This window comes from Chrysochloris asiatica, unplaced genomic scaffold (genome assembly GCF_000296735.1).
Source record: "Chrysochloris asiatica unplaced genomic scaffold, ChrAsi1.0 scaffold00006, whole genome shotgun sequence".
In the NCBI taxonomy this organism is placed as follows: Eukaryota; Metazoa; Chordata; class Mammalia; order Afrosoricida; family Chrysochloridae; genus Chrysochloris; species Chrysochloris asiatica.
The window spans coordinates 15,516,056-15,526,532 of NW_006408524.1; the positions used below are offsets into that span (position 1 = coordinate 15,516,056).

Below are 10,477 nucleotides of genomic sequence, written 5' to 3' on the forward strand. Positions count from 1 at the left end.
CTGGATCTAAAGTCCCCAGCTGCTCCATCTCTCCACATCATCATCTCTGCCTCCATCTCTGGCATCACTGCTTCTCTGGGTAGGGTCCCACTCTCTGCTCTTTTCCCTTGATGGTTCCAGGGACCTCTTCTCCTAGACTGCAAAGTCAATCATTCCCCTCCTTGCTACAAAATATCTACCTTTACATTTCCATCCCTCACAATCAGTTGTTCATGTAATTTTGAAGCCAAATTCTCAAATTATATGTGTGCTCCTGAGTTAAGTGTTCATTGACTCAATCAATGATTCCAGAGAATGCAGGAAAAAAGTAAGGCGCCCTGACAGTATAGTGGGTTGACAGTTTGAACTCACCATCCGTTCAGTGGGGAAAGGATGTGGCAGTCTGCATTTGCAGAGACCACAGCCATGTAAACACTGTGGGGCAGTCCTCTGTCTTTTAGGGTTTCTCTGAGTTAGAATTGACTTGCGGGCAGCGGATTTCAGACAGGGAGGAAGATATATTATCAACTCACATATTTCTGTTCAGCCCAGACCTCTCATGTGACCTTCAAATTTACATACTTATCTATTTGTCATCTCAAATGTCTGATGCGCATCTCAGATTTTACAAAATTGTGTCCCTTCCGCCAGCATGCATCTCCTGCCTCTTCTCAGTCTCTGACAGTAACTCCATTTTCCTGTTTGCTCAGCTCAGAAATCTTGGCATCATTCTTGACTCGCCTCCTTCTCTCACACCCTCCAGCCAGTCTCCTGACACATTCTTCAACATTCAGAAATAGATCCATAATTTGTCTGGCACTTTCCCCCTCCACCTTCATCCTTAGCCCACCATCTCTCCTGGTTTCATGTAGAAACTTCCTTACAGAGCTCCCTGCCTCCCTCCCCAAGTCTTTCCTCGACATAACAGTAACGTGATCCATTGGAAACAGAAGTCAGATCATGTCACTCTTCTGTTGATACTGGTTTCCAAATCACTCAGAGTAAAGTCAAACAAAGTCCATATGATGACTTCCAGGGGCCTGCAGAGGTCTGGCCCCTTGCCACCTCTGGTTCTCTGCCTCTCCTCTCTAATCACTTTGCCCTTGTGGCTAGTGCACCTTTTTGCATCCTCTGTTCCCTCAGCCTAAAATGCTCTTCCTGGAGGATTCCTCAGGGCTCCTTCTCAGCTCCTTCAGGCTTTGCTCAAGTATCACTCAATCTCGGGAACCACATTGGTGTGACTGCCTTTCCCAGCACTGCCTGTGTCTCTTACCAGCTTCATGTGTCTCCACAGTACTTGTCCCCATTGTCACACTGTGACTGTGACTGCCTATGTGTCTTCCTCCATTAGCATTTGTGAGGGTGGAGACTTTCCCCCACTTTGATTACTGATGGATTTCCAGGGCTTTCAGGTGCTCTGACGAGGGATGGATTTGAATCCTTTAGTACTAAAGGGTTCATTTTAGTAGGAGAAACATGCTAGTCAGTTAAACCAATCAGTGAGAATTTTGTTTTCTATAAGAAAATTAAAAAGGAAAATGGAGTAGAGAGAAGACAAACTGATACAGTGAGGAACAGAATTAGTCGGGTGTGACAAGAACATAGTGGTCAGGAAAGAAGGGAAGTGGGGACCAGCTTAGGAACGCCGTGCATGTCATGGTGAGGAGTTTAGAGTTTATTCTCATTGCAAAGGGAACCCACTGGAGTGGATTTTAAGTAAGGGGGTGATGTGAGCTGACTGTCATTTTCTAGGTCACCCTCACTGATGAGAGTGGCCTGTAAGGGAAAGAGTGTGATATGGGAGAATAACATTTCCTACAAAGTAAAGCCAGCAAACAAAACAAAAGATGGAATGTAGTGATTATTTGTATATTGCAGAGCTGATGCTGAAATTTACATGTGGCTTTCCCCAGCCCTCAATGGTCCCTGTTGCAGTTACCAGCATAGGAGAGCAGAGGGCATCCACTGTGAACTGAGGGCTCTCAGAAGTCCTCTTGAGCCCCTACCACCCATAATAGGCACTGTGATTTTGTTGGCCTCATAAATACCCACATAGGCGAATATTCAGGGTATAATACAACATTGTCATTTAAATATAGACTGTTAGAAATGATTATAATACCAATTTTGGTCTCTGGCTTTGCTTATTGTGATTTGCATATATGTGTCCTGAGGGAACAAAGTTGTCAAACAGCTATTTCTAAGACACAAATGTAGCTAAATGAACTAAATTCTTGGATAATGATTCAGTCATAGTTTGCTTTTCTTTTTTCCCCCCCTCATTTCAGAAAACACCAGCTTGATCATGGAGAGGTAAAGATTGAACATACTGACCTTTTACTGATTTTAAATCTTAATGTATTTGGACTTTGCTTTTTTAGTTCTACCTTTTAAGTTTATTATTGTTGTTGTTAACTGCCGTCGAGTTGATTTTGACTCGTAGCAATCCTGTGTAGGGTTTCCGAGGAGCAGCTAGTGGGTTTGAACCACTGACCTTGTGATTCACAGTCCAGTGCTGATCCTACAGCACCACACCAGAAGTCCTCTAAGTTTATTGGCGATTGTTAGCTCATTGCCTTCAAGATATTTTTAGTATCTTTTTGAGAATGCTATGTACAGATTCCTTGACCATTCATTGATTAAACCAGTTAAGTAGGAAATAAATGCATTTACTCTGCTTTGGCAGTGCCTACAATAATAGCAGTTTATTTCTGGAGCTCATATATCTGCATACATGGAGTTCCTTCCGTGATGAAGACCTTTCCTCTGGCTCTCTTTGCCCTTGGCCTTTGGAGATGCAACTGATTTTGCTCTCAAACCCTGCTGATCCACTTGGGTTTTAATGGCAGTTTGAAGGGGGCATTCCAAGGCCTTGAAGCAACAAGTAACTTCTGTTTGCCACCTTCCTAATTTAAACAGTGATACATAGGCAGACACAGAAATACAAGATTTTTAAACCACAGACTTCACCCACAGCAGAAATACAGAAAAAACTTGCCTTATTGACTTTATAATTGTAGCCATCTATGAAACGCGAGTGAATTGGTAATGATTTTTTAGGCGAAATGTCAGGCAGTGGTAATTTTTGTTGCTCAGAGAAAAGTGCCCTTTTCTGTACATTTGTGTTTAACTAGTATTGTCTGAAACTTCACCAATAGGAGTAAAGAATACTCTCTCTGTCTCTCTCTCAGCTGGTTTATCATGCACTGCAGCTGATAGCATATGCAGCCCTGGGTATCTTGATTATGAGACTTAAACTCTTCTTGACCCCGCACATGTGTGTGATGGCTTCCTTGATCTGCTCAAGACAGGTAAAAGACGTTGGTTGCTTCAGAGTTATAACTCCTATGATAATTTGACTCCAGTCTTTATTATTAAGTGGGCCTCAGATAAAACTCTTCCAAAGTTGCTGAAGTCCCTATAGGTAATTGTAAATAAATTCGTCATGGATTTGAAGTAGTCTCTTGTAAAGGGCACAGACCAAATCTGATCACTAGTCTTTGGCATACAACAGACACCAAATCCATGCGGGCTGGGTTCCTGAGTCACTGCTGCCTGTCTGATAGAAAACCCACAGACCCCTTGAAGGTGATTCTGATTCACAAGGACAGGATAGAATTACTTCTTATGGTTTCCAAAGTTGTAAATCTTTACAGGAACAGACAGCCTTATTTGTCTCCCATGGAGTGGCTAGTGAGCTTGAACTGCCACCCTTGCAGTTAGCAGTCCCAACTCTTAACCCACTGTGCCACTAAGCTCCTAGTGCGGAGTGGAGAAGTGCTTAATTGGAGAAGTTTTTTGTTTTGTTTTGACATAAACATTGCAGAAAATCCTAACAGTCGATTTCAAGTTACAAGACCTTTCAAATTAACTGCTCTTTTTCAGTATCGAGCCCTTTTTTAAAAATGTGTTTCATTTATTTGAATGTACATTTGGGTGCATAATCTTGACTTTTGCTTTCTTTTACAAATTTACTTAAAGCCATTTTTGGTTATTTGCTGCCTGTTTTTCCTGGATAAGTGCCCCCTTGCTTTGTCTGTACTCAGATTTATGCATCTCCATAAAGTCACCTTCTCATCAGCTAACAGCCAAAGTACAACCGCAGTACTTCTTTTAAATTTAGAAAATAGATGAGAGTAGAGAAGTGTATAGAAAAAAAATTTTTTTAAATCACCTAAGGTTTTAGGTCTTCAAAGAGCTTAAGCCTAGCTCTGCACACATATAAAAAAAAAGGCATTATGGGGAGAAAAATAGGGGGAGCGGCATTGTTACTGAGTGTGTACCACTTGAATATGGAAAAAGCCAACTGCGGTGTTCTCAATCAGAATATTGGTTTTATGATTGGGAGCCTTGACTGCGAAAGCTGAGTTGGGTGGGCCTGTTGTTCCTAACTCCCAGCTAGGCCAGGACAAGAGACTGACTGGAAGCCTCTCATCTTAAACTCACCCCCAGCATGGCTGATTAGATAGAGAACCTCACCCAGAGACGGTTTTCCTCAGCATGCATCTTGGCAGTCACACCAGGCCCAGCACGCAGAAGGGTTCTACACTGTGGATAATGCTGTAATGTAAATCTCTCCATCTTTAAAACTCTTAATGATTTATCAGCTAGGGGCCCCACGTTTTTGTTTTGCATTACACACCTCAAATTATGTAGATAATCTGTCTTGTGTGTAGGATGGGGAGAAGCAGGTTGAGAAGTTGTTGTTAAATGCCGTCGAGTTGGTTCTGGCTCATAGTGACCCTGTGTAGGGTTTCCGAGCAGCGGCTGGTGAACTTGAACCACCAACCATGCGACTCAAACCGACCTTACAGTCCAGTACATTAGCCAGCAGCACCACACCAGGACTCCGAGGTTGCGAAAAAAGCTTCCTAAATTATGTCTCACCTCTGTTATGACAGATGATAGAATTCTTTGATTCCTGGGGTCATTGTTTCTGAACAATTTTCTTCGGATAATTAATTCCCTATCAGGGAAGATAGCAGAGACCCTGTTCTGCTCTAGGGAGAGGGTTTGGCAGCTCATTGGGTACGTGCTATTTTATCCAACCAGTTTCCAATGCACTCTTCTTTTGGTTTCAGTTATTTGGATGGCTCTTTTGCAAAGTACATCCTGGGGCTGTTGTTTTTGCTGTATTAGCAGCAATGTCAATACAAGGGTCAGCAAATCTACAAACCCAGTGGAATATCGTCGGGGAGTTCAGTAATTTGCCACAAGAAGAACTTATAGAATGGATCAAATACAGTACTAAACCAGGTAAAAATGTTATTTACGTAACTAGTGTTATCCACATAAGTTTACGAGTGGGCTTCAGAAAGTTTGTAGATAAATTCCATTATCTTTTCATTCCATTGTCCCACGACCTCATGTCTATACCATTAAAAACCTAAACCCGGGTTGCTTTTAGCTTCTGAAATGGTGCTGCTTCTGAAAAGTAAGTTATCAAACTTACTTAATTGGTTTACAGAGAAAATGCTACATGTATTTTCTTAGTAACTTACGCAGCTATTTTCCATAAATTACAAGTTTTTCAAAATTCATCCAAATTTATATGTGCTGTATTTAAGGGTGGACTCCTGGTGTGGCTGGCACTGTAAGATAAGCACAGGACTGTGAACCAGAAGATCTGCAGTTCGTGCTCACCAGCTGCTCCTCGGAAACACCCTGTGCAGTGTCCCTGAGTCAGAATTGACTCGACGGCATTTAACAAACAAAACATAACATGTTTCAAAGTCACATTTTTGTGCTTTTTTTCTAAATGCATTTTTAATTTAATGCCATTCACATTCCTTGTTGCAATGAACTCATGGAATGTAACATAGAATGTATCAGGAGACCTTGTCATTCATTTAACCTTTCATCACATGGATTGGATGCCAGATCATTTCCAGAATTGTTTGGAGCTAAAAAATTTTTCTCTTTCCTAGAATCAGGCAAGGTGTCTAAAACATCTTTTTTAAATGAAAGAAAGAGAAGTAATCTTTAATGACGAGGCTCTGTTCTTTTCAAGAAAAATGCTTTACTCAGGCTTGTTTGCTAACCACCACATTAACTTCATACTAAGGGGCTCTGATTGGCATCCTGGTGTGGCCCTGTAGGATCAGCACTGGACTGATAAACCACTAGGTTGGTGGTTCAAATCCATCTGCTGCTCCTTGGAAACCCTATCTATGTAGGGCTGCTGTGAGTCAAAACCGACTCAACATCACTGAACAACAAGTGGCCCCGATTGTGTAGTGTTTAAAGCACTTTTCTGTTAACCTAAAGGTCAATGGTTCAAACCCACCAGCCACTTGATGGGAGAAAGATGTGGCAATGAGCTTTGGAAAAGATTTACATCCTTGGGAAGCATCAAGACCACAGGTTTATAGAGTTGCTGTGAGTTAAAATTGACTCAAGAGCAGGGGAGTTTGTTTTGGTTAATTTCACTGTAGTTCTGCCAGTGAGTCTATGAGGCAGTGACCTCTCTGGGCCTCAGCTTCTTCACCTGTGAAGTAGTTGAGTTGAACTGGACAGAGAGACTCCTGGAACTCTGCTGAGTGTTTGCCTGAGAACTTCCTTCTTGTCTTGCAGATGCCGTGTTTGCAGGAGCCATGCCCACGATGGCAAGTGTGAAACTCTCGGCTCTCCGGCCTGTTGTGAATCATCCACATTATGAAGATGCAGGGTTGAGGTGAGTATGCAATTCTCAGGTTGTGCAAAACACATTTCTCACGACCAGCAGAATAACAAGAGCGTTCCAGAAAGGATTCGATGGGCTGGGATTGAGGGAGGAGGAGAGTGGAAGGCTGCAAAGTTAGGCTTTGAGATCACCTCCTCTACCAGACAGAAAGACAGAAAGTGAAATCCTGCTTTGTTCATTTTCTACAGGTTAACAAGGCTTCAAAACTTCTACATCTTTATTAGTCATACATCTGTCCCCTGGAGCTAAGTGTAAGGGGATTGACAGGTGTCCTGATGGGAAAATGTACTGCTTGATATTAAAGAATCACACTGTCATCTTGGTCTTCTACAATTTGGGATAGTTTCATTTTTTTTACAATCTCTTTATTGGTCACGTTCTATCCTGAAGGTGTGAATTTGGCCAAATTCTAAGATTCAGTGTGATTACTTTGAAGTTCTGAAGTTCTGTTTACCTTTACTTCTTAGTTACCTATGTTCATCTTTACCTATTAGTGATACTTAGTAATGGCAAGCTCCCAGTTAATAATAGACATCTGCTTTACTAACCTGTTACCAAGTCCACTGCCATTGAGTCAATCCCAACTCACAGTGACTCCCAGGGACAGAGTAGAACCAACCACGCATAAGGTTTCCAAGACTAAATGTTTACAGAAGCCGACTGCCTTGTCTTTCTCCTACAGAGCAGCTGGTGGGTGTGAACCACTGCTCTTTCATTTCACAGTCAAGTGCTCAACCACTGTGCCACTAGGACTCGTCAGTCTGTATACTTAGATGTCAATTATTTATATATTAATGACTGTCTAATAAAAAAGCTGATAGCTTAGCCTTGTTGTTGTTAGGTGCCATTGAGTCTATTCTGACTCATAGAAACCCTTTGCACAACAGAATGAAACACTGCCTGGTTCTGCACCAACCTCACAATTACTAATCATGTTTGAGCCCATTGTTTGAATGACTGCTTCTTGGTGTATAATAGGGTTTCTCAGCACAGTGAAGTGTTCTGGAATATCCATTCTTCGAAATGTGAATCCAGAGTTTGTTCTTATCCACAGTCACATGCCTTTGCCTAGTCAATAAAGCCCAAGTAAACATTCTGTTGGTACTCTTTGCTGTTAGCCAATATCCATCTGACATCAGCAATTATATCTCTAAATCCACATCCTTGTATGAATCCAGCTTGAATTTCTGGTAGTTCCTTGTCAATATACTGCTGCAGCTGTTTTTAAATTATCTTCAGCAAAATTTTACTTGTATGTGCTATTAATGGCATTGTTCAAATATTTCCAAATGTCTGTTGGGTCACCTTTCTTTGGAATGGGCTAAAATCTGGATCTCTTAAAATCATTTGGCCAGGTAGCTGTTTTCCAAATATGTTGGCATAGGTTAGTGCACATCTTCAGGGCTGCATCAGATTGTTGAAAGATTTCAACTTGTATTCCATGAATTCCTGGAGCCTTGTTTTTCACCAGTGCCTTCCGTGCAGCTTGGACATTTTCCTTCAGCACCATCGGTTTGTGATCATATGTTCTTGAAATGGTTGACCATTGACCAATTCTTTGTAGTACAGTGACTGTGTAATCCTTCCATCTTTTTGATACTTCTTTTTCCTTCTTCTGATACTTCTTGTGTCAGTCAATATTTTGCCTGTAGAATCCTTCAGTATTGCAACCCAAGGCTTGAGTTTTTTCCCTCAGTTCTTTCAGATTCAGAAATGCTGAGTGTATTCTTCCCTTTCAGTCTTCTAACTCTTGGTCTTTGCTCTTTGAAACTTTCTGTTCAGATCTTTTGCTTCATCATTTCTTTCATTCACTTTATCTTCTCTATGTGTGGCATTGTGGGATAAAACACTGGATTGAAAGGTCGGTTTGAACCAGGAGGTCAGTGGTTCAGACTCACCAGCTGCTCCTTGGAAGCCTTATACTGGGTTGCTGTGAGTTGGAACCCAACTCAACACCACATAACAACGACATGTGCAAGAGCAAGTTTCACAGTCTCTTCTAATACCCGTTTTGGTGTTTTCTTCCTTTCCTGTCTTTTTAATGGCGTTTTACTTTCTTATGTGATGTTCTTGATGTCATTCAGTAATTCTTATTGCTCTTTGGTCATTGATGTCTAATACATTAAATCTGTTCTTGAGATTGTTTCTAAATTCAGGTGGGATATACTCAAGGTCATATTTTGGCTTCCATGGATTTGTTTTGATTTTTTTCAGCTTTAATTTCAGTTTTGAATGTAAGTAATTGACAGTTGGCCTCTGGACTTGGTTTAGCTGGTGCTGTTGAGCTTCTCCATATGTCTTTCCATCAATGTAGTGATTTTGAGTCCTGTTTATTATATTTGGTGAGGTCTAGGTGCTGTGGGTTAATGCGCTGGACTGCAAAGTTGGTTTGAACCACAAGGTCAGCGGTTCAAGCTCATCAGCTGCTCCTCAGAAACCCTATAAAGGGTCGCTGTGGGTTGGAACTGATTCGGTGGCACTAAACAACAACATAGAAATGATGCTGGATATTGCATGATAGAATTCTGCAAAATCGATGTTCATTTCATTGTTCATTTCAAATACCTTCTTTAGACAGCATAAGAGAGAATTATACACATGAAACTGACCAGATGGAATACATAGAAATCAAATTGATTGCATCTGTGGAAAGAAACCATGGAAAAGCTCCACATCATCAGTCAAAACAAGGCCAGGAGGAGATTGTGGAACAGACCATCAATTGCTCGTATGCAAATTCAAATTAAAGCTGAAGAAAATGAAAACAAGTCCACTGGAGCCAAAATAAGACTTTGAATATATCCCAACAGAGATCATCTGAAGAACAGATTTGATACATTAAACACTAAAGACCAAAAACCAGAAGAGTTGTGGGATGACAACAAAAACATTGTACAGGAAGAAAGCCAAAAGTCATTAAGAAGATAAGAAAGAAGGAAAAGATCAAAATGGATGTCACTGAAAACTTGCTCTCCAGCGTAGAGATGCTAAGGCAAATGGAAGAAATGAGGAGGTACAAGAGCTAAACAGAAAAGTTCAAAGATCAGCTCTAAAAGATAAAGCCAAATATTGCAACAAAATGTGCAAAGATCTGGAGTCAGAAAACTAGAAAGTAAGAACACACTCGGCATTTCTCAAGCTAGGGGATCTGAAGAAAAAAATCAAGCCTCGGTTTAGTTATTTAAGGATTATCTGGGCAAATTACTGAATGATGCAGAAAGCATCAAAAGAAGATTGAAGGAATGCATAGAATCCCTATACTAAAAAGAAATAGTTGACGTTCACCATTTCAAGAGGTAGCATATGATCAAGAGCCAATGATACTGAAGGAAGAAGTCCAAGGTGCATTGAAGGAATTGGCAAAGAACAAGGCACTAAATTAAACATTGAAATCTTTCAAGAAGGGAGGCGGCACAGGAGGCACTCACTCATCTCTGCCAAGAAATTTGGAAGACGACTATCTGGCTGACTGATTGGAAGAGATCCGTATTTGTGCTCTTTCCAAAGAGAGGTGACCCAACAGAATGCTGAAATCATCGGGCAATCTCTTTGATATCCCATGTGAGTAAAGTTTTACTAAAGGTAATAGAGAAACGGCTGCAAGCATACATTGGTAAAGAACTTCCAGAGGTTCAAGCCAGACTCAGAAGAGGTTGTGGAACGAGGGATGTCATTTCTGATGTCCGGTGGATCTTGGCTGAAAGCAGAGAATATCAGAAAGATGTTTACCTGTGCTTTATTGACTATACAAAGCTTTCGATTGTGTGGATCATGACAAGCTATGGATAACATTGTGAAGTATGATTATTCTGGAAC

At 41.1% G+C, this 10,477-nt stretch overlaps 1 protein-coding gene across 1 annotated transcript in view; it reads left to right on the top strand.

Moving 5' to 3' along the window:
• Nucleotides 1-10,477, top strand: part of DPY19L1 (dpy-19-like 1 (C. elegans)) — a 116,065-nt gene that overhangs the window by 95,211 nt on the left and 10,377 nt on the right. The window contains exons 17-20 of the mRNA XM_006832270.1: nucleotides 2,268-2,292; nucleotides 3,171-3,290; nucleotides 5,061-5,235; nucleotides 6,553-6,652. Of these exons, the coding sequence (XP_006832333.1) occupies nucleotides 2,268-2,292; nucleotides 3,171-3,290; nucleotides 5,061-5,235; nucleotides 6,553-6,652 (420 nt within the window). The remainder of the gene's footprint in view (nucleotides 1-2,267; nucleotides 2,293-3,170; nucleotides 3,291-5,060; nucleotides 5,236-6,552; nucleotides 6,653-10,477) is intronic.